This window comes from Pithys albifrons, chromosome 1 (assembly GCF_047495875.1).
Source record: "Pithys albifrons albifrons isolate INPA30051 chromosome 1, PitAlb_v1, whole genome shotgun sequence".
Lineage (NCBI taxonomy): Eukaryota > Metazoa > Chordata > Aves > Passeriformes > Thamnophilidae > Pithys > Pithys albifrons.
Genome location: NC_092458.1, coordinates 102,234,922 through 102,259,332, shown reverse-complemented (window position 1 = coordinate 102,259,332; position 24,411 = coordinate 102,234,922). Strand labels below are relative to the sequence as shown.

The 24,411-nt window shown below is 39.2% G+C and overlaps 1 protein-coding gene across 5 annotated transcripts in view; it reads right to left on the bottom strand.

Moving 5' to 3' along the window:
- The window catches only part of APP (amyloid beta precursor protein), a 208,376-nt gene that overhangs the window by 78,267 nt on the left and 105,698 nt on the right, over nucleotides 1-24,411 (bottom strand). For 3 of the 5 annotated variants that reach the window (XM_071562894.1, XM_071562884.1, XM_071562875.1), the window contains exons 6-7: nucleotides 15,634-15,836; nucleotides 5,264-5,431 (exon numbers count right to left, since the gene is read on the bottom strand). In XM_071562894.1, coding sequence (XP_071418995.1) covers nucleotides 5,264-5,431; nucleotides 15,634-15,836 — 371 coding nt within the window. The remainder of the gene's footprint in view (nucleotides 1-5,263; nucleotides 5,432-15,633; nucleotides 15,837-24,411) is intronic. The other 2 variants (XM_071562914.1, XM_071562904.1) reach the window with 1 other exon arrangement.

Genomic DNA, 24,411 nt, shown 5'->3' with positions numbered 1-24,411 from the left:
AGTCCATCAAGTTCCACAGAGTAAAAAGGACCAAGACAAAAAATGCTGTCATCAGACTCAACAAGTTACAGCAAACAGTACCCATAATAATACCTTATGCTAATAAAATTCTTAGCACTTGAAATTAGGAATAGTCTATCTCTTGTATATGAAAATATTCATATAATTTCCTTTTTGAATCCTAAACTTTATCCACTTGCTTATTAAAAAGGCCCAGCCCAACACTGGTTTCATGTGTGGCTGAAAGGTGAAATAAAAGTGCAAATTTATACAGATAAGAAACTGGGGAAACAGGAATTATTCACTTGCATCCAGTAAAGGTGGTAGTCAAAATTAACTATTTAAACAGATGATACTGGAACTCATCCCATTGCATCTCCTAGGGACTGAATGACACGGGTCAATGATTGCCAAGAAATGAAGAACTGCAAAAATATGTTTCTCTTAAGATTTCATCTTCACTATTTGAAATGGCATCAACTCTACCAATTCAGCTGAGTTTTCATGCCAGGAAAAATAAACCCCAGCAGATACAGGCAATTCATGTCAGAGATGGTTAAAGAGGGACTCATCTAATCCAACACTTGAGGGATAATGCCCCCTTTACTGCTAATTTGGGAAGCAGCAACACAATTGAATATAAACAGCCTTTTTGACAGAACAATAGGTTGTTTGAGTATAACTGGATTAGTAAATTTTAGTAACGTGTGAATTTTATTTATTCAAATAAAAGACTCTACACTTACTATGTGGAGGACTTCACCACAATATCACTCTTCATAAAGGCAGATTTTTAGGATTTGCAATGTTATCACTAGACTTCTGTGTTGTATATTACATCTTCCATTTGGCTGTGACAAATCAGTATTGTAGCTGGTTGCTGTGGTATTTTCCATGACTACATTCAGTATCAAAAAGAAAAGTATCCCTGCCATGAAGCAGCTTGCAAGCTCTGCTGCTTTTATAGACAGAGGCCCCCCAGCTACCCTATAAAGCTCACAAACAGCAAATTCCCAGCATAGACCATGTTCTAGATGTGGCCTGCTTTATGACTCTGAGGTCCTACTCAACCTCAAGAAACCTCTGTAGCTGTACATAAAATGAGCAATCATCCAGTAAATAAGCAAAAAAAAATAAAAGCAACAAAAAATCCCCAAATCAAAAAAAAAAAAACCCTCACCAAACCCCAAAACAAAACAAAAAATCAACATCAAAAAATCCCCCGACAACAGGAGTACCATCTTCTAAGGTACTGCTGTAAAAGGTACAGATTGTTATTCCCAGTGCACCTCTGGAGAGAAACTGAAGTGACAGAATGCTAGAGGTCATAAATTTTCCTCTCACTTAAGAGCATCAACTGGAAACACGTTAAGACCAATCTCAGTAAGTATCGGGGCAGACAGGCACAATCTGCAGGTAAGCTGAAGTTTACCTGTATGAAAAGCAAAAAGAGTGGATCCTCCATATTATTCAGTCTTGTGTATCACACTGTGTGCAATTCCATGTATATTATTAAACTGTAGATTTTAATGTGTTTCTTTTCATATCTTCCACTTGAAATACAATATCTGCCACTTAAAAATCACTAAGAGATTTAGTAAGTTTGTAAATTCACAGTAATTCAGCTAGAGAAGAAATGCTACTCTTCCTAAATTCACCCAAAAACCCTGGGATAGTGATCTGAAATTATCAAAAACAAACCCACATGTGTTAACATTTAAAATTCCTACTTGGCTTCAGTGTTTACTCAAGGAAGAAGGAAACGGACACCACTGAACCCTGTTCTGTTGGGAGTCCCACGAATTCAGTACAATGATAAAAAACCCCAAACTTCCACCTATTTATAAAAGATCATCTCTAATGATATACCAAAGTTTTCAAAAAGTGACTGTACCACCAGAGCACAGCCCATTCTCACTTTAGGTGAGGCACAAATGAAAACAGTGCCATGAATTCCACTCCTCTCTGAAGACACCCCAGCTGCAGAAGCTGCTGGTAGAACTGTCTCCTATGGAATTGCTGACAAATGAAACACATTTAAGAAAATGGATTTTCTCAGCTTTGAAGTCCCCAAATTAAGACTTGAACATGAACATACTTTCAAAATAGTGCTCATTAAGAAAAACGTATTTCCTGTAGCTTTAAGGATGCTTAAAATGCAACAATTAACAGGCAAGAAAAAAAGTAGTACAATAAATTACTGTTTAGTAGAATAATAAGACAGAAATAATTCCTTTAATAGCAGCAATATATAATTTTTGCTTATTCTTGTCAATATATACCCATTCTGAGGTAATTAAATACGAATTAACTGCCTGACAGATCCTAATGACTTCAAAGCAGCTATTATGGACAGCCACACTTAGAACTTTGAATCCTTATACTGAACAGAAACCATGGACATTACTGAACATTCTTATTAAAAATCAATAGAGACTGAGCATGTGGTCTGGCAGGCTTAAAGAACTGGTAACAAGATCCTTCAAGCCTTCTACTTTTTAGGGCCATTATATATCAATTTCCATGGAGCTGGGTGGTAAATGAAAAAATGTGACAGCAATAGCTCCTACCCTCCTACCCAATAGAGAAATCACTTTTGTCAGACCTCAGAGAACCAGTCAAATCCACTGATCATGGAGGGAGTCTAAGGCTTTGCATGACAGGACAGACTCACCTTTTCAGGTCAAGGCAAAGAGACTTCAGCAACGAAGAAGAATAAAACGTGATTTTTTTTTTGTAAGACAAAGTGTTCAGATTTTGCAGTATATGAGTATTTGTGGTAACAGAACATTCTCACATTTTGGTTCAGTCTAATTTCAATTTATTACCAAAAAACCTGACTCATATCCCACCCTTTCACTCCTTTGCCCACTACACAAGAGAAAACCAGTGCTATGCACTATTTCATGTTACTCTGTAAAAATCTAACTAGTTTATCCTGAAAAGCAAACTAGAGATAGACAAAGAAAAGACATGCTTTAGCATCCATCCTGTCTCCTGTCTAAGAGAGGTTCACTGTTTTGGTTTTTTTTAATACGACATAAGGGACCAACAATAATGTTAACATGAAAAGAAAAGGAATGAAGAAGTGAATAAATAAATAACCATAAAGTGAGGAGGAGGAGGCACAAAGAAGAAACAGAAAGTCTAAGTTAGGGATGATGGGCAAAAAAAAAGACAAGAGTGGCCTACATGGAAACTCTTCTTCACTGTTTTTCTTGTTTTCTTCCACAGGACTGGGATGAGGGCGGTGTCTGTGATACACACCTCTTCCAGCAACATTGTATCACTATTAAACACAAGATGTCACTTCAGTGCTGAAACATTATATTCAGCACTTCTAGTTATTTTCATTAACATTTCTATTCAGCAAAATGAGCAAGAATAAGGAGAAACAGCACAGTGAGACTGAAACAGTACACGAAACCAGAAGATAACAAAGTTGCTTCAGTAACAGAAATAACAGGTGTAGAGATCAGGGTAGATATAGAACACACCCACATGAAAAAACAGGAACAAAAATAGGAGGAAAATAGCTTGGAAAATATATCCTTATAGACGCAAATGTTTGAGAAACTACTGAAGGAAAAAAACATAACAGGGAAAAAAACCTCTCGGAGATACAAAATCAGTTTGAGCTGTGAAAATGAAGTCAAGCACCTCAAGTACTCAACTATATTCCTTAAAGAGAAAATGACATACCAAATATTGGGAATCTCAAAATCAACCAAGAGAAACATGGAAAGAACAAAAATGGCAATGGTCTTGGTATTGTTTGTTGAAATGAATCTGAGGAAGAAAACACCCAATCCAATAACTTGCAGGAGACAGAGCAGAATCTCCTGGGCATATCTGAATATTCTAATGAATATATGACATATAGCAAATTAAGAAATTGTTTCTTATTTCATTTTTTACCTCATATGCTGAAAGAAAACTACCCATCTTAGAAGAGAAGATAATTTATCCTTGAAAATAGAGGATGCAGTCAGAGGCAAACCATGTTCTGCACCTCTGGAAAAATCTTAACTAATACAGCAACTTTAATGTTCAAAATGTCCTTTTGTTATCAAATGCATTAGACTTCACACCAACCTACTGTACAGATCTCTCTTTTCACTACATTTTGTATCTTGTTGCAAAAGCTGATCCCCATCCCTGTGGTATCCTCCTCACTCACATTGTGGCAGATTTCTCCATGTCCCTCCCTGGAGCTTTGCAGGAATAGCTCTAGAAGACCCTGAGATGAAATGCAGTTGGAGCACCAGAGTACCCATCCTGCCTCCAGGACTGCTGTTGCTTCTGCTCCAACAGAACAGAGATCAGCTCCTCTGCTCCATGACACACACAGCACCTTTTGCTAGAGCTCTGCATTTGTTTGTGTGCATATTTAAGCCTCCTCCTTACTGCAAACACTCCGAGGCCTACTTTGGAAAATATTTTACTAAAAAGAGTCCCAACATGCTGCATGTGTTCTGCTTCTCCATGCCCTGTGAGCAGGCACAGCAGTGACTCCTTAACGTGCCTGATGTAAATGGCAGCCAACACTCTCCCAAGAGTAAGTATGTGCTTGCAGATGGGAGGGGAGTGTTCCACAGGCTCTCAAAACAAAACCCAGCTGATAAATCTAGCATCAAATTCATCAGCCTCAATGCCCAGTGATGGAGAAAGCCACTCTTCTCAAACCAAAAACCACACTTTCTTCAGGCAAAATGATCATTAAAACATATGGTTGAGTTAAAGTTTTGTGGGAGGTGATCCACACTCATGTGCACCGCAGGGAAAAATTAAATGTCATTTCCCCTTTTTCAAAGCAAACACACACCAGGTATTCAAATCAAACTAAAACCAACCTAACAAAAAGAAAAAAATCTGAAAATAATTATTCTGGGTTTTTTTTAGCTTTGATTAAAAAAAGGTCAGAAGTACATGAAAATACACTGTAAAAGCTACGAGCTATTTCTGAACTTACCTGAGGCTTCCCTAAAGTTCATGATTTTTTTCTGTACATGCACTGTATGTGCACACACAGACACACAAAACATCAGGACACTTGGACAAAAAATTAAGAGAAGGTGAGTGCGAAGTCTAAGGAAGAGTTAAGCTCTAGACTACCTACTGCAGACCCCACCTACAGCAGCAAGAAGTCACCCACTCCCACGCCGGGTTAGTGAGAGGCTGAGGAGGATGTAGCGGTGAGCGGAAGTGTGGACAGACCGCGGCCGGGGTTAGTGAGAGCCCAGGCCCCAAGCAGGGCACTTACTGACGCTGCCACAGACCGCCATGCAGTATTCCTCCGAGTCAAAGTTGTTCCGGTTTCCGCCGCAGCCGCCGTAAAAGAAGGGCGCGCACTTTCCTTCGGCCACGTCAAAGTACCAGCGGGAGATCATCGCGCGGCACGGACCCGTCTCGGCTTGCTCAGAGCACACCTCTAGTCACAGAGACCCGGAGGAACCACATTTAGCACGTGAATGGTATTGCCTCAGTTTCTTAACTAGGTGCCTCTCCATATCCGTGCATGGGAGCAAGGAAGGAGATGCACCAGGAGGTGTTTCAGGGGACAGAAGACCCTTCCCCAGAGACAATGAGGGTCAGTTTAGAACTGACTCAGATTCCTGCCAGTAAGTCTGCCTATACTTGTACACTTTTATGTTTTAGCAACTTTATCCACACTGAGGGGTGTTTGCCCTCAAACAAGCTCCAGTTTGCTGGCCATGGTACCACTGTGACATTTCATCTGCTTCCAGGCCAGAGGGTACAACTACTGCTGACTGTGGGTTTGCTGATAGCCCTGGGCCGATTCCTACCAAGCAGCCCTGTCTGGAAGGGGAACATCTGAAATCAGGAGGAGCCACAATTTTTCCTGTTGTTTTTTAGCTATATACCCACTCCCTGACCAAACTGAGGTTTTCTAGCTTATGAAAAAGAAGAAAATCCCAAAACTATTTATGCATTATTGTGGAAGATAAATTCTCCTCAGACACCTGTTTATTTATACTCACTGTTGAAGAAACTCCTTTTTGCAAATCTCCCATCATAGGGTTACTAATTCATAGTGTAAGGGCTCACGTATATAAAATTACTGTCATAGCTTGAACCCATCAATGGGAGGAAATCTCATCCCCAGTGAATATACGTATAAGCAAAAAACCTTTGCGCTTGTGTTCACTGTGAGCTGCCACGTTCTCTGCCTACATCCTGCAACACATGAAAACCCAAGGGAAGAACCAAACCACACAAATTAAAGGAAGACAAAGCAAATTCTGCCTGCAATTTGGAGTTCAGCCAATTACACATGTAAATGTATAGCCCTTTACCAATAATGTTCCAAACAGGCAAAAACAGTTTTATCTCTTAACACGCTGCATAAGTAATTTCAAATCTAACACAATGTTAAACACCAGTGCACCCCTCATTCGCTTTCATCCCACGCACTGCACTGGCTGACAAACTGCCACATTCAGCTAGAGGCTTCTCAAGTCTCTGCATACATTTGAATTTTGTGGAAAGCAGATCCCTGAGGGTTGAAAGGTAGGAAGAAGTATCAGTGCATTAGCACTGGAAATGTCCTGCACAGTCTCATATGTTGGCTGCAAGGAAACCCACTTTTCCGAGTCTGCCCTGATCCATCAATTCATTGTCCTCAGGAACACTGCTATTTATAAATAGATTTTTATGTCAAATCATCACTGGCAGTACACCTACATTTCCTTAAATACACTAAATAGGTACAATTTTACATGTGTTTAACTTATTCACACATACTAACTATAAATATTGCCAAGAATCAATTTCAGGGAGCATGTATTTGGTCTGAAAGAAACAGATCCAAGTATGCACCCAGGAACGATGTGCAACAAATGCTGCAATTCTCTACCAAGCAATTAGGGGTAAAAGAATACTAAGATTTTTACTAAAAGAAAAAAACAAAGTAAGTATAATTAATTGTACAGCACATTAATTAAAATTAATTGTATACTACCATATGATTAATTATAGACCATATTCAGTATATAAGTATTTCTTCTGATTTATTTTAAAATCAAATTCTCTCATGCTGCCCCAATTATACAGTCAAATCTTCACACAAAGCTAACTTTGCGTAGCCTTGGAAGAGCTGCCACATGTCAATTAAAAATTAATAGTGACTCTTGACATTAAACAGACAGGTATAATAAAAAAAAATACTGACAGGAAATGTCATTTCAAAAAACACAAAGGTCTCAACAACTCAGTCTTTTCATAGTTAATGTTGTGTGTAGGAAAACCTCTACCCACACAGTAAGTACCTTCTAGGTTTCCCTCGAAATACTAGTTCTGATTAAGTGTGGTTTATTTTATTTTGCACTGCTAAGTGTTCTCAGAATGAAAACAGTTCACAGATTTAATCTGAAATTTCCTATAGGTATCTTTCTCCCAGAAATAGCAGCAAAGATTTTCTTTCAACATGCAAAAGCGAAGGTAATTGTCTATCAAGTGTCTGGCACTAGTGGTAACACCAAACGGGCTCTTTGGTAACCTGAGTCATTTATGCACAAAGATGCACTTGAACAAGTGTTCAGGAAACCACAGAATAATTCTGTAGCTGGGGACTGGCCTCCTGTCTGACCGGTCACCTCCTACCAGGCTGGTGGTGACATCCTTCCTCCCAGCCTGCACAGCCAACCCTTCTGCTCTTGGGGAGACTTAAAAGGTAATTACATCATCACAGAGACAAATGTTCTGCTGTGTTCTAGTGTTCATGACCTAAATGAAGAAGACGTAAGAGAAGGGGAAATGCTCTGGGGTTCACTGTTTCATGCCTGCTCTGTCTGAGGGAAGTCGGTGCTGGTCTAGTTTAGGAAACTTCACGCTCCTGTCATCCCTTTCCCAGTGTCACCAACTCTGTCCACCATTCTGTGGAGGGCTCAGAGCAGCATTCCTTCACCCCTTCTTTGGGGAAGAGACATATTTTTAAATCAGCTTCAATGTCTGGGCAATGGTCCCACCACTTCGGTTGTTGCGCCAAATGCTCCTCATTGTGCCTCTCCATATCCCCATCACTTGTCCTTACAGAAAAAAGTCACCACATCTGCTCCTCAGCTGTACCACCTCAGCTGGGAAGATGGGGAAATGAAGTGCTGAGACGGGAAATTCAATTGGTTTTCTTGGGCTATTAATCGAAATGCCATTTCCCCTTCCTTCCACTGCTACCCAGTGCAGCAGTTAAAGCCTACGAAGGATGGACTATATTAACAGGTATTAGGAGCAGGCAAGTAGCACCCACTGCTAAATAATTCATAAAAAATTAGAGGCTGTCTCTGCTTCATACATTAAACTTGTTGCTTAAAACTGATGCAAAAGCTAAGTTTCTTTTTGCCACTGTGTAATTCCATGTTATTTGATACCACAAATAAATTGTAGCCAGTGAGCTTTGCTTTGCTTAAGGGACTTGCTCACTCTTCCCTCTCCAAAGATGCATTTTTGCCTTTGGCTTCAAGAAACTGGATAAAATTGAAGAGGACAAGTCTTGGCCAAAAGCCAGGTTCATAAACAGTCCGAATTTTATTTTCAGCCACTTACAGTTTTCAAACTATCCTTCTCCAACAGTCAAAATTTCTCTCATCCTCTCTGTGTCCTAAACTGAAGATCACAGTTGCCAGTATCTCCATTCTCCAAAATCTTAGATATGGTAAATTACCTTTGAGATAATCAGGAAAGTATAATTCAACTTTCCTCATTCCAGCCCCTTGAGGTAAAACCAGTTGTTTCTAACCAAGCAGGTGGATCATTCCCTGGAGGACTGTGCTGTGGCAAAGCTTGCTGATTTGCTTTTAAATTAAATAGTTGAAGTGATATAAGTGATATACTGAAAACTAATCAGTTACATTAAACATTGTCACTGACTGTGTTATTTTTACCTTGAAAAAGCAGAGACTTCAGCACCCTAGGAAATACACAGTATTCAGGTATGTGGACATTGATTTATAGTGGTTTTACACGAAGTTCTTCCATAAGCATTCATTTACCAAAATGCTGTAAGAAGAGCTCATTAGAATTTATGTGCAAACATTTTAGATATTTTTGATGATCAGTTTTTACAGAGGGAAATATAAAATATGGTTCTGATTGGTAGTATAATTTTTCATTACCACATAGTTTTTTCTGTTTCTTGAAGAAAACCAATTTCATATCAAAGAGAAATTATAATTGTTTTCTTTTAAAATCTCAACTCCATGTTTTTTTTTCCCCCCACCTGGGAGTTACACTCTGAACACCAACATTTTCAACTTAGAAATCTGAAATAAAACGTAACTTTTACTAGGGAAAAAATTAACGCTACATTTACATATTTCTGTCACTGTAAATATCAAGGCTACTCAATATTTTATTCAGGATTTGAATTTATTTACATGATCATGAGAACTAAGCTCATTTAAATGCTGGCAGTCAGCCCCAAACCTTAAACCAGAAATTAAATTTGAAGAGATTTAAGAAAAAAAGGACACACACAGGAGGAGTTAGACTACTAACTCCAACCTGTTTGGAAGTTGGGTCCTATGTGTAGTTTACACCTCTGAGAAACCTATTTGCCTTAATGCTATAGTAGAAAGGTACCATCATGCTGGCCTATAAATATTGTAAGTTCTTAAAATTAACCATTGCAATGGAAAAGACATTGTACTGATGACCCTTCCAGTACAATCAGCCCTTCAATTTAGAAGTTGATATCTTCAAGTACACATAAAGAAGTCATACTGGGGGTATGAACCAACTCCCCAGCACTAGAGTATGTGTTTGCTGCCCGTTCAGATTGTGTGTCATACTCACAAGGGACCTGAGTAACTCCATAACAAGAACCAAAGCCACTCAGCTGCTTAAGTATATGGGATCACAATCTTGTAATTTACCATTTATATCTCACCAAAGAACAGAGTAATTAAGTGATTAATGCAAGAGAAGCCAAAGGAATAAACCTCTCAAATATGTACCACAAGGTGTAAGTTCCCCTTCATCATGAACTAGTGTATATAACATTACAACTGGAGTAGTTTTGGCTTCCATGTCTCCAGGAACTGAGAGTTATAGTTTGAGGATATTAATATGCATGTATCTATATTAGTCTTCATTTCTTAATTAGCTGAATAAAATTAGACAAGAGTAAATGAATTATTCTTTTAGTTATACTCTTTGTGTTCTGAAGATGCACAATACTGTTTCACTCAAAGAATTAATCAAAAGGGTATATTTAAAGATAATTTCACTGAAACAAAACTTCCTCGTTCTGAATATACGGTTAGAAGAGGCAGCCAAATTTTAGTTTGAGCATTCAAAGACAAAAGCTAATTTCAGAAGAGGTTTTTGGAATTAGGAGAAGACAGCTGTGAAACTGGCACAAACCCTAGGAATAAAGTTGGTGCACAAGTTAACATACTTTTTATAGAGAGAAGTTAAGATGACTTCTCAATGCAATACTGAGGAGAGCTCTTCTAGAACTGTTAAATACCCTAAAATTGTCATTTCTACCCTATGCAATTAAGACTGAATTTCTCTCTATAATGTTTATTCTTAAGCTACTGCAAGGACATATGTAGAATTAAAAAAAATAATTGTATGCTTCACTAGAATACAAAGCCTTACAATTCTGAAGTGGAATAAATATTTGAAAACACCTTTTCTATTTCTAGTGCACAACAGAACAGTTGAAACTAAGGTGCCATAAAGTTACGACTGATGGCCAGAACTCGAACGAAAAAATACAACTTGAGTTTAAATGTAGGTCAATATAGTTTCATGAATGTATGCATGTTTTAGAGAAGATATTATTTCCACATAACTTCACAATTCTGCTAAACACGGCAAGACAGCAACTAGGAGGATTAGCACAAAAGTGTATTCCAGTCTTTTACACAGCAAAACAAAATATGCAGTAATTACTGCTTCAATGACATTTTCTCTAGGGAAACAGATTTTTGGTAGATCCTTGGCAGGATATATATCAAATGCATCTACTCTCCACACTCCAGTTTTACGTAAAACAATACTATTAACTGTGTTTAGTATTTCAGTACTTTTGCCCTTGACCCAAAAAGTAATAGTATATTGCATTCCTGTCAACAAGATTACCAGATCATAAAAAAGACTTCCTCCAACTGCAAAACATAATGACGTATTATATTATGGTGGAATAGCTGTGCTTTAAATTATAATGTGCAATTAAAAGCCACCAGTTAGTCTAATGCAAATCTATTATGTTAATTTTATCAGCTCTCATTCATATGTCAGAGTAGATGATCACTCTTAATGAAGACCCCATAGCAAAAAAACCTGGTACAGTCTGTACTATTCATGTAGCAACCTATCATGTTTTTGTGATAGGGAATACAATCACACATTATCCCTTTCCAACTAGAGCATACTGCATAGTCTTGAAGCCTAGAAAGAACAGGGAATTATTACTTCAACAGAAAGATAATAACTTTTCAAAGAAGAAAGGTTGCCCAGAGAAGTCATGGATCCTCATCCCTGGGCTCAGGGCCAGGTTGGACAGGCCTTGGAGCAACCTGTCTGGTGGAAGGTGTCCTTGCTCACGGCAGTTGTTTGGAACGTGGTTATATTTAAGGTCCCTTCCAACCCAAGCCACTCCATGATTCTGTAATTCTATGTAAGTGAGGCAAATTAATGGAGAAAAGCCCAATTAATCTACCATATACTACTAATATTATCCCCAAATTCCCAGCTGGTCAGTCTAGCAATCAGGTTTAACCTCCTTTGCTTTAAAATAAATGTTGGGTATCACTGAATGGATTTAAAGTCTTTCAGAAATGAAAATCTTCATAAAAAACCCCCAGGCTGTATCAATAATGCTAACAGGTACCATACCAACATCAAGCTACTTTTCTCTTGCCAGGAAACCAGCATATGGCCTCCCTCTTGAAAATCCTAACTGTAAACACAGTTAAAATGTCACAACAGACAGCACTGCTTAAATTCTTCCCTAACTGTTTAAAGAAATCCACCTGAATCAGAGAAACCAAAACCAACTGCCAAAGGTCAATACTCCACTGCTAGAGGAGGCAGGTGAGGCTTATATTGCGGAATTGCCCAAATCTGCTGAGTTACACAGAGAAGCTGCCAAGTGTTTTGTGCCAGGTTGACCCCACTGCTCCCCTTCAATCAGATCTGATTGACTGTGATGTTGACAGGAAGACCTAAGCTGGCATTGCTTATTCTTTGTTTTACGACAAGAGGGACTGATTTTTCTTGTCAAATCCTATGTTGAAAGAGAGCAGAAATGAAATCACAAACAGCTGCACGTGAGGGAGAAGCAGCAATTCTGCTTGCCTTGGTCACATGCTGGAACAATCACCTGGAGCCTGGATGCCTCAGGAGTAGCTCTTAACACCTGTGACAGTAACAGCAGAGAGCAAACCACTCCCTTGCCTAAACCCTGGCCTGCAGAGTCCTTTAACATGCTCCACACAGAGACAAAAATCCAGAGCCACAATTTTCATTCAAGGCTTCATAAATGAGCCATACTTCAGCACAAATTCAGTGCTAACATCTCTCTGTGACTGAGGGTGAAAAATGTAGATGTGACAATAATTTCACTGTCTGAATCCCTGTAATCTCAGTCTCACAGTTGCCTGGATTTAACATCTGAAGCCCAGCAAGAGCGTATCTAAAAGCTTAAACGGGGTCTGCTAATATGCTCCAAATGAACTGAGAGTAAAGATGGTCCCTCACAAAAGGTAAGAAAGTGAATACTGGCAAATACTGCGCTATGGAAAGTTTATTCACATTTTTTAATAAACACGTAAATATGGTTGCTGCAGAAACTGAATAAAAGTACTATCCTCCTGCCAATGGACTGCCCTCATTCTCTAGGCGAGAATAATTTCCTTTGCACTGAAAATAAGTTTTCAAGTGGCTCTACTATTGCTATTTTGGTCACGATTCATTAAAATATGCAGAGAAAGAAAACTGCCTGAAAAATTGATTCTACAATAGCTCAAGTGTCTTTAAAAGTATAACATTACATTTATGCTTTTCAATTATTTATGGCTGATGGCAACCATTCCACTGATCTGGGGGAGAAAGAGATCAGCACCAGCCCACAATGAGATCCTAATTTATGGCTTTAGAACAGTTGCTCTTTGTTGATTTCACATATGAAAAGTAACTCCTCTTGAATTGGACAAACCCACTCTCTGTGCTCTTTAATGCTAAAGACGTAGTATTAGTTACAGCTTCATAATGCACACATAGAACTGGCTGTAAAGGTTCTGTGATGAGCATCCCAGGATATGTCTTGTGAAATGCTTGGGCAAAGCAGCCTGGAACAGAGCTACGTATACAAGAAAGCAGCTCTGACATGTCAGTCCATCTAGAGAGGCTTTCAAGGTGTCTCCATAGCATGGACCACTTTTTAACATGTCTGCTGTCTACAAGGTCCCTCTGCCTCTTTCATTTACACTTGACAAACTTTTCTGCTTACAACAGCAAGACACCAGCAGATGCTCACCACAGAAGTTCCTATGCTGGATCTGCTGCCTGCACTGGGACCACAGGAAGCCTGTGAGAAGCTTTCTCTCATGTGTAGCAAGAGAATAAAAGCAAGGGCCAAGGCTCTAAGTCATTTGAACACTTCTGTGTTTATAAATAAGCACTTTGCAAAGTGCAGCTCTGTCAGATACCACTTACACAAACCCAGGGACAGTCTCTGTGCTATCCATGCCCAGGAGGGCTGGAGGTCAGGAAGCCCAAAGGTGTGTGGCAGAACTACACTGAAAACTTGTGTTGGGAACAGACTGCCCTCACCTCACTTGCACCAAGGTGTGTTTCCCTCACAGTCACTCAGGGCAGAAAATTTTAGACTTGGGAAAAACAGCACAGTATCATTTCATGATCAGCTTTCTGATCATAAAATCAGAACCTTTCTAATCATACCGTTCTAAAAGACTTCTAAAGGACAGCTTCAGTAGTTCATCTCATTCTTTTTATATTCTTCATTCATGTGATTATACACGACTTTCCTGAAGGCTAAGCATCTTAACCTCTTTGAAATGTCACCCTTAGAAAAGAAACATGTTCTACCTAATTTGTCCTCATTTCCACTCATCCAAAATCCCATTAAAGTCAAGAGTACTTATTTTCTTTTTTTTTTTCTCCTCTCAAAATTCATTTACCAGGGAGATCACAGCATTTTATCCCCAGGTGGTAAAAGCTCACATATGGAAATATATTTAATTGGTTTAAAGATTTAAACTCCTCCCACCCTTTCCTCACTGAAATGGCTCTTCAACAAGTGAACAAAACACTCAACAGTTATATAAAGCAAAAATGCACAAGACTGCATTGCCAGTCTTAGAAACAAACATTTGCAAGTGATTTTAGCAAAACTTTGGTGCTTTTGATTAGCAAGTTTATCTCCACATAGAGTGAACGGAAAAACCTGAATCAAATATCTCAGCTTTTTTCCCAAGCACCCTCCTGTACCTGGCAGGTGTAATAAACCTCAGCCAGCACCCTCTGCTCCAAGCCTGCTCTGACAAACACTGGCACCACAGCTCAAGAGAAAAGCATACTGCCACTTGCAAAAGGTGGGACTCTGATGGCACTGAAGTCTCAAGCATCCCCAGAGGCAGGGGGTGGGAAAGCATGGAGAGAGGAAAGGAGCCAGGCCAGATGTTTTCTGCCTCATCTCGTAACTGTCCCAATCACTGCCATTTTCCCTTTGCCTCCTGCAAGTCACAACTCCTTTCTTTTCAAATCTAGTCTTTAATCTCATTTCCTGCCATTTCCAGCACTTACCAGTAAAAATAAAAGCGCTGCAGAACTGGATTTATCTTACTAAGATTTACACCACACTGAATTGTACTTATTAAAATAGAAATACAAGGATAAATAATTCAATTATGCATTGTAGGAGAAATGTGGCATTTAAAAATACTACATTGCTATGTTTTCCATGAACTAGGGTAAAAAGCTTAAAATGCAGTTATGTTAATAACTGCAAAATACAATGAAAAATAGATTTTAGAATTGTAGAGTTCTTTCTTACTCCATGTCTTCTTTTCCTGTTTCCCTGCCCAATACAACTCATTTGTAAGGATCACTTTTCTGCACAGTTATTTCTAAATTCACCTATTTTTACTGAATTACTAATTAATGGAGAAACATTGCAAACAGGTATCTAACAGAAATTGCACAAAATGACTCATCACTGCTATTAATGAGAGACCAAACCAGCTCATGCATCATGCATGATAACCCACACACACTTTCCCATGTTATTTGCTGTGTATGGCAGTCAAATTTTATTTACAGTTACTTTAAAATAAAACCAACCCTTCTGTCTCCATCCACACCACACACAACAAACACACTTCACAGACAGCGAGTCTCTGCACCACCCATGTACCAGAAGGACTGCAGGTTAGAAAGTCCAAAGGGTCATGACAGAACTAACTCCAAAGAATATTCATAATGGGAAGGGAAAGGCAATGGCATCAAACATGCAAATTACAAAAGTCAAAGCACAAAACTACTTTGGATATTTTGCTGTTTGGAACATTGTTTTGTCATAAAGGGCAAACATGCAAAGCAGCAGGATCAGTTTTTCAGCCCCAAGCCCAATGCCTGTGAATTTACCTCTGACAACCTCTTCCACAGACTCTGTAGTTGTGGTGGTAGTGGTTGCAATACTGGTAGTTCTTTCAGTTGCCTCCTCATACTCCTCCTCTGTCTCCTCTTCAATTTCATCACCATCATCATCATCAGCATCAGCATCTTCATCCTCCACAACTGTTAGCTCCTCCTCTTCCTCTGCTTGCTCTTCTGCTGCCTTATCATCACTAAATGAAGAAAGTGGTCACAATGTGTCATCAACAAAATTATTTCAAGACAACATGAGAGAACATTTTATTCAAAAATTCTGTGAGGACAAGAAGTTACTGGTTCCTCAATTTCTCTCCATTCTCTTTAAATAGAAAAGAAAGAATAAGGGACTCTGGAATATCCCAAGTAGTTAGAAATCAGAGATCCGTAATAAAAAACCTGCAAACATACAAACAAACAAAAAAAAAGTCAACATTAGCAATGCAGTGGAGAAACTAGCAAGACACGACGCTGGAGCTCTGCCTTTTGCACAGGAAAAAGAATTCCCATCAGGAATACCATATTTTGACAGCTGTAAAAACATGCTTGCTCCATGCCACCCTCAACCAGTCCATTTTTATTTTGAAAGAAAGTCAAATTTCTCAAAATGTACTCAGTTGATAAGCACACAGAAGCAAGAGAGTTCCTCAGCACTCTCTCACCCAGAGACAGCTTATTTGAAGGGTTCCTGTGGACTACCCTCATGCCTCTCATGGAGGACTATCAAGTGCTTAACTGACCTCAAATTATCTACACTGATGAGTTTTTAATTCTGCTGTTACAAGTGGTGTGTGAATTCAAAGGGCACTTCTACAGGACAACAGGAGGACATACTGAAATTGACTATAAAATGCATTTGGTGGCTTAATATGTCAAGAATTTTCTGGGGTCACTCTTAATTCTGAATCATACGAAAACATGTCAAAAAATGTGCACTTGACTACTGCTACTGCTGCCTTTGAAGTGCTTGCTAAGCTCAGGGACCAGCTGTGGCAAGGCTCCAGGTTTGTTAATCTGATCTTCTACTTGAAATTTACTACTAATGAATAAAGGATCTTTAAATATTCAAATATGCAGTGACTTTCTGTCACCTTCACGCACAAGTAGGTGTGAATCTTTTTCATAGCATCACATATGCTTGAACAGCCTTCTAAGCGAAGTTAACAACTTCTCTCCTTCGCCTCACTTTGGAGACCAAACCTGTAATACTTCATTTTATATATGTTGCCTCCTACAAGTTTGAAAGTGAACCCAGCAAAAAGGAAGACTGTATAATTTTTTTTTAATAGGGTTAAGAAGTGTTGATAGAATTTTTGTGTGCCACAAGCATTACTCTACTAGGGGCAAATTAACTCTCTAAACAAACAAGAATGATTTCCCTGTTCCCTTCTCCCCAGATTATCTGGACTCCAGAAACACAAGACAGACTGAAGCTTTCCACTGGGGAACACCCCATAGAGGTTACAGAAACGGATGGGGTTTAAAGTCACTTTGCAGAAGAGGCTGCAAGAGTCAACCTGTTCCCATTTTCATGGGAGAAAGACTGAAAAAGGGCCACAGAAGCACTTTATTCTACTTCTAATTTTTCTTAATTTCTAAAAACTGGCTTAGAAATTTCACCACCTCCACTGTACAGTCTTCCCTGGAAAACTAATTTCACTATGTCTGAAATGTCAAGCTTCCTGTTTGGTAACTCTTTTCTGAACAATGAATTTCTTCTGTTTTTACTTTCCTTACCAAGTATTTCACCTTTTTACAAAGACAAAATAAACAATATACATATCACCTTTCAACCACAAGAGTTGGATTTGAAAAGTCCAGATCTGCTGCTGACCTCCAGGTTAAGTGGTTTCAAGTCTTGGTTCACTACAGGCATTTAAACCAGGCATGCTAAGGATAAGACATTCAGATTTTGATCAAGGGCATCAGACACCATATTCCTTTCAACATTAAAGAAAGCTGCTCTCTTGTCTTTATCTCACCTAAACTACAAACACAGCATGATTTAAGAAAAATTGCAATTATTTTTCCTCTTCCTTTCACATGAATGATCACTTTCACATACTGGCATGCTCATAAAGGTAAAAAAGGACAACAGAAACAACCTAACAAAACAAACAAAGGAAAGTCAATTAGTCACATAGAAAGCATTTCAAAAATAATTTGTATGCGTGCATCCAATATCCATCTGTTTTCAGCTACACAAAAGCAATCAATTCAACTATGTCAGTCCACACTGCATTTTGCAGTGAAATTCTCAGCATTAAGGCCAAGATTTTTTCCCCCATCTTTGTATTTTTAATTTTTTTTATTTTAATTTTTGGGGAGCATGGTGGCAGAAGACAGTTCTGTGTGTGCACTGCTGGCTGTGACTGCCATTACAGTGGGCCCTGGTTCCCTCTACAGTAACTTTCCAGTAGCAAATACTTGAAGTGTAGCCCCCACCTGCCTCCCCTTTAAGACCTGCTGTTAGCTCAGAAATTAAGACATCTGAGAATGTAAAAAAGATCCAGAAGTAGTAGGAGACTAGGACAGTTTATGGGATCAGTCTCCTGAAAATATTCTAAAAAGCTCATACAAAGAGAGACTACCACATTCTTTCTACTGGCTTGATCACTGCTAGAAAAATCCTATTTCTGCTACAAACACATTCTGCAAGATGCAATCATTTGGGTAGTATTTCTCAGAATTATATTTTATTTAGATACCAAAATGGAAGTGAAGGCCTTGCTCTATACTTATAGAAATAAGATGCCTGAAATGACAAAGTCATTTCCCTATTTAGTAGGGTTTAAAAACTCTCAGGATTGGCACTAGTCTGATGATATAATGAGCTCAGCTGTACTGGGCAGTACAACAGCCCAAACAGCACTGATACGCCAGTCAGGGCTGGAGCCCAGCAAGGCTCGGCAGGAACAACAGCAAGTTTCACATTCAGGATCAAGGCTGCCCACCAAGTCACTCACTCCTAAGCGTCAATCACAATAACCACGATCAGCAGTGCTGACAGATGACCACATCCTGGGGTCCTGGGCAATCAGGGGGCCTTCCAGTGTTTTACAGTAATCAGGGGACTTTCAGCTTCATGACTGAAGACGTGGATTTAGTGTCAACAATGCTCCATCTTGATGCGCTTCTGTTGTCAACCAAGACAGCAGGTGGACTTTGCATATTTAGCAGTATTAACAAAGGTAGTATGTCTTGTAAGAAATATGACAAAATGGGTGTTTCCCCTTGGATTTGGCCACTGTTACCATCCTGACTCTTTGTCAAAGAGCACACACTTGAGAGGGATGACAGAGAATTACAGGGAAGGGAATCAACATCTAAAACATCTGGAATATAGCATGAACTGTTCAGATGGGTGCAAACCCCTCCCTGTTGCACAGCCTGCAGAGCTGTTTCTCCCCACCATTTTCATTTCTCAGTTAGCACCACCACAATGCTGTTTCCCAGACAGCATATCTCACTCATGCACACCTTTCACCTCAGCAATCAATTTAAATCCACTGTTTTCAAGCAAATATTTACTACCAAATTAATGTGAATACTGGTATTTTTCTCAGAAATCTTGGGAGTTTTATTTAATGTATGTAGCACGTGTGCTCGCTTCCTGGTACAATTATTACATTTTATCTTCTTCTGTAAACAAGTATGACTCAGTCTTGTTTCTCCTAGATCCACAATACCTTGACAGCTTTTTCTGTATATCCCCTCGACACCATCCCAGCCAGGGTTTTATTAGCACCACAGACTGCAGTGTCTCATTTACAAGAAATTGTTGACATTTCTCCTTAGCTTAGTGGTGCCTGTGACAGGATTTTTCAAAGGCTTATCAAAAAAATTACTTGATGCTCTGACAAGTTCACAGATTTGTAAAGCCACATTATTATCATCTGAATTTAACAGTTCAGTAGTAAGCAACAGAGGCAAATTGTTAGGCTTGAATGTAGCCACGAATGCGTCTTCAACCCCCTCCCTATAACAGTACAGCTCAGTCTCCTGTCTGTGGAGGCTTCTGGCAAGGAGGGCCAGCACTTTTCTTTCACAGTGGACAGAGGTCACCCTGACTTTGAACCTTCTGCTTCAATCTCCTCACACAGAGGATATCAAGATCCATTCCCACCATCAGGGAAATGATGCTCCTCCTGAGCATCCAAGTAGCACACTGGGTCATTAACACAAATCACCTACAGTCCTGAGTGTGGTAAAATAGGGTATTTGAAGTTTGGTGGTTTCAGTTCTATTTCTGATGCCACAAACACACTGGGGCTCCAGACAGCCTTAAGAGGTAATTGGTTCCTTCCTGAGTCCACCAGAAACACACTGACCAGCCCAAAGGGCATATTTCTGGTTTTGAAACACAAACCTCTGTACAGCTCCTGCCTAGTATGTGTCTAAGCACATAGTTACAAGCAATGTTTAAACCATGGACCTGTAAATGTGTATCTAGTCACCTCCTTTTCCCAACCACCAGTGCAGTAAGAGGTGGCACCAATACAGTATTAATTCCCTTCACTCAGAAATGTATCTCATTCTGAAGGCAAAACCAAAGGAAAAGTAAATGAGAGTGAAGGAAAGTGAGCTATGAGACTTCTTGCTCTGGAAGAAATAAGGAAACGTTAGCAAATGAAAGTTTTTTCTGTATTCCAGTAAGTTGCAGCAGAGGCAGAACACAGATGGCAAGAACAATGAGATTTTTTTCTAACAGTGTTTCAGAATTCATGGGCCAGTAGCATAAAGTAAATTTTAAGAGTTTCCTGTCTGCAGCTATTAACTACAGACAAAAATGTGGCAAAGCTTTCAGTTTAGGATGACAAATAACTATGGACTAATTACCAATATTGGAAAGTGGCTCGTATTTGTCTGCAATAAACATTCATCCACTTTGAAGTATTTACTACCATGATTTTGCCAAGCAACTTCAACAAAAACATACACTCCATCAGTGGCTGACAGAAAGAATGCAAAGGTGTTCAAGACAGATGTTTCAATATCTGGAAAGATTAGCATTCACTACACTTTGCAACTGTATTTTATTGCAGATAAACCATCCTGAGTGGTTTTTACCAGCCACTGAGACTGAGCAAATAGCTGGGGAAAAGCTAATTCGAAGAGAGGAACCAACTCATCATGAGTAACAACAAGCTGCTGCCTGGCCACAGAGAGCAACACCATCTCTGTTGGCCTCAAACAGCTGGGGGAATTAACACAGGAGAAGCAACTGATGCACGTAACTTGCAGCCAGTGCTCTTTCAGCCTAACAGGCTGAGCTGATGGCAATTTATGTATCCATAACCTTTACCACTGCAGCTGTCATCATCCCGTTTCCAGCCTCTTGTGTTTCAGCTTCCCCTAAGCATAAACCCCCAGTGCTCTACAGCAACTGCAAATGAACTTTCAGGAAAGATGGGATGGGACTATCAAGTATTCCACTTGTATTCAGCTTTGCTTCCAGCTGATGAATAATAAGCACAGATACATATTTATCTTTGAGCATAGGAAAGCTTCAGAGCAGAGTTCTTCAGCTGTGGGAGACGAAATGGATAGACCCAACAGGGTGCCTCTACATGCCTTTATAGTTAATGCCTTGAAATAAAACACAAAACAAAAACACAAAGCAAATTACAAGAGCAAGACAAATGCTTGGAATCCAAACAAGAGGATTACTGCATTCAAGGTGGCCTAATTATCAGGCTTTTGGTTTAAAGCAAACCAGAAAGGTGACAGGCAAAGAATCAAATTCTCCCTCAACAAAGCTACACATCTGAGGCCTGGGTATTTTCCACCTAATGTTTTTCCAACCCTTGCATTCTAGAGAGAGTTCTGAACTGAAATCTCAAAGGACAAGTTTTCTCAGAAATGAGGTTTAATACCACCACCCCACTCCTGGTGAATGGTATCTCTAATTAAACATTTGAATCAACACAGGAACTACTTAAAGCTAAAAACCAAGTGAACAGTGCACTTTGGCACATGAGCACTCACTATTTGACTTTGGCACGCTGGCCAACTGCAAGGGTAAGCTGAGTACAGCAACTATGTGATACTGAGCATCCAGGTAGCAGATTTAAACCAGACCTACCAAAGTAGTCTTGCATGGGGAAAAGAGGGGAAAGCAAGTGAAAGTCAAGCGTGAAATGGAGACTTCAGCATTCACCTTGAAAGTCTGTGAGTAGAGGATTGTAACGAAAAAATCTGGGTTTTATGAAGCAGACAGAAGGTATCAAGAGAAAGCAGGGCAAGAATTAAACTGCACTGCAGTTGTGAGATTAGACACAAAGCCAGGAAAGAAAAGGGCTGTGCCAGACTTCCAGTCTATGGAACTGATTTTTAAATGGCTTATTGGCATCAAAGTCTGGAAAATAGCGGTGACTTAAACTACTGAAAGCCTGACCCATAGCAATAATGTTTCTGGTCTGTCTGTGAAGAGACCACAAAAGTAAAAACTCCTCAAAAATTGCTCTGGTTGTTTTCATTAGGATTGGATAGCACTACGTTAGTAAATCAGGTGTCTCACAAGAAGAAGAAATAATGTCACATTTGGACATATAAACACCTCAGATGGGCACCTTCCGCTGCACAGTGTCAGGATGAGCAATTCATATTCACCGCATTTTTCAGACATTCATTTTGTCACTTCTAATCATCTTCCTTTGTGTTTTCCTTTCTTAAGGGGTTACAATTATCTTTATTTTCACATTTCCTAACACAAAATAACCCCAACCAAATAAACTATCTCAAAGGCTGCTTCTGAGTTCTTAGACCTTTTCAAACAACTGAATTAATAACTAAATTAACAAGTGAATTAACAGCTAAATTAACTGAATTCAAACAACTCAATTATGTGAACTTTGTGCTTCAGACTGTCTCTCTCCTTTTACTTTTTCTAACCTCTTAAACAAAAGCAGTATCAAAAATGTGCCTGTTTCCACTAAATTTGCAGTGAACAAGAAAAGTTACACTGAACATCTTTAAAATCCAAATTTTAAATGGAACAACTACGAAAAAAACCACGTGTTCCTTGCCCTACTGCCTCTGACAAATACATTTACCTTTCCCCTTATAATTAAACATATTTTATACCATTAGAAATTTCTTTGCACAGCTGACCCACTTAAAAAGCATGTGTAGAAGGTAGGGGCTAACTTTTCATCTTACAGAAGGTACCTGTTGGCTGGTAGGTAACAATATTTTTCAAGACTGACCTAGTTTTGTCTCCGAAATGAAGCCTTTGCTGGTGTTGCTGTTCTGACAGTTCTTCTGAAGATGAAGGATTAAGCAAGAAGTACGTAATTTTTAGAGAACACAGTAATAATATATTAACACATACACTTTCTTGCTTTGATTACTTTTGCTAAAATGAAACTCAAAAACTAGAAAGTTAAACATACCTGTAGACACAAAAAAAGTCTGGCTTTGTGAGTCTGATGACACTGAATAAATACTATGTTCAGAATCATGGCAGCAGAAAGGTATTGAGTGAATGTGCTGGACGAGGGCAGAGGGAAAATCACCCGCACAGCCCTATTCGAGCCAGCTTCAGAATATCCAGAAAATTCTGGATCTGTTACAACACTTTTGTTTCCACAAAACTTCTGCTGTACTCAGGGAGGAATAGTCCGTGTTTCTTTGTCAAACCTGCTACCCTACAGCTTATCTGAGGCAGACAGTGAACTCCCTGCTTGTGGAATTCATCGTTTTGGCACCTTCACACAACAATCACCGGGTAAAACTGGAAGAATAACTGTTTTACAACTGAGGGAAAAAAATAAAAATATCAGAAGCATGCAATAATTCTGGATGCGTAATTTAAGAGTATGAATAACATTTTTTAAAGAATGTGTCATCTTAAACTCCTTAAATACAGCTGCCACCAGCAGCAGCTGCAAGAGGCCAGAACCTCTGCAGAGTAGATTATCTCCACTTGCACAGCCAGAAGAAAAAGGGGCACTTTTCACACTATTTTTTTATGGTGGCCACAGCATTCCAAGCCTGGCAAAAGACTTCATGGCAGAAAAAAGCATAGATCCAGTACTCCAGATCAACATTTTTTTTAGCCTTTTCTTCTTCACTCGGGTCACAATTTTTTTCATCAGCAGTGATCAAAATACAGATCCCACATGAAGGAAGGTCTTGTCAACATATAATCAAAGCTGAAACATTTGCATCCATGATTGGAAATCTCTTCTGCCAAAAAACCCCAAGCTGTTTGTCTTTGCTGTTTGATCCATGTATCCCAAGTGTTTAGCCTTTGTTAGGAGGCAAAGAGGAAAAAATGTCCTCACCACAGAAAATCCTTTACTACATTGTGCTGTTAAAGCACAGCATCACAAGAGGTGGAATTCTGAAATTCCTACAAACCACCCAAGCTGTTATTTCTAGCACAGTGCACAGGTATTACTGAATGATAAAACAGAGCAGGAACTGCTGGATAACTTTATGAAGCATTGCAGCTATACATCCACCAGCACACGCTCATGGTGCTGTGACAGTATGTGTTGAAAAACCCAGGTGTAAATATATCACTTCCCATTTTTAATGCATTATAAGTAGTTACAGCACTTTGAATGCTGCAGTAAATACCACAATGTCACAGGAACTTCTCAGAACCTCTCACAAATATATCAGAAGGGTTTCTCAAGCTGATTACTATAAGAATATTTTTCTCCCACATTTCAGTCATTATAATTGACAACTTAAAATTGTTGCCTGTTACTTAAGGAAAACACAGCAGGTGATGGCTCTGTTTTGTGAGGTCAAAAAAATGTA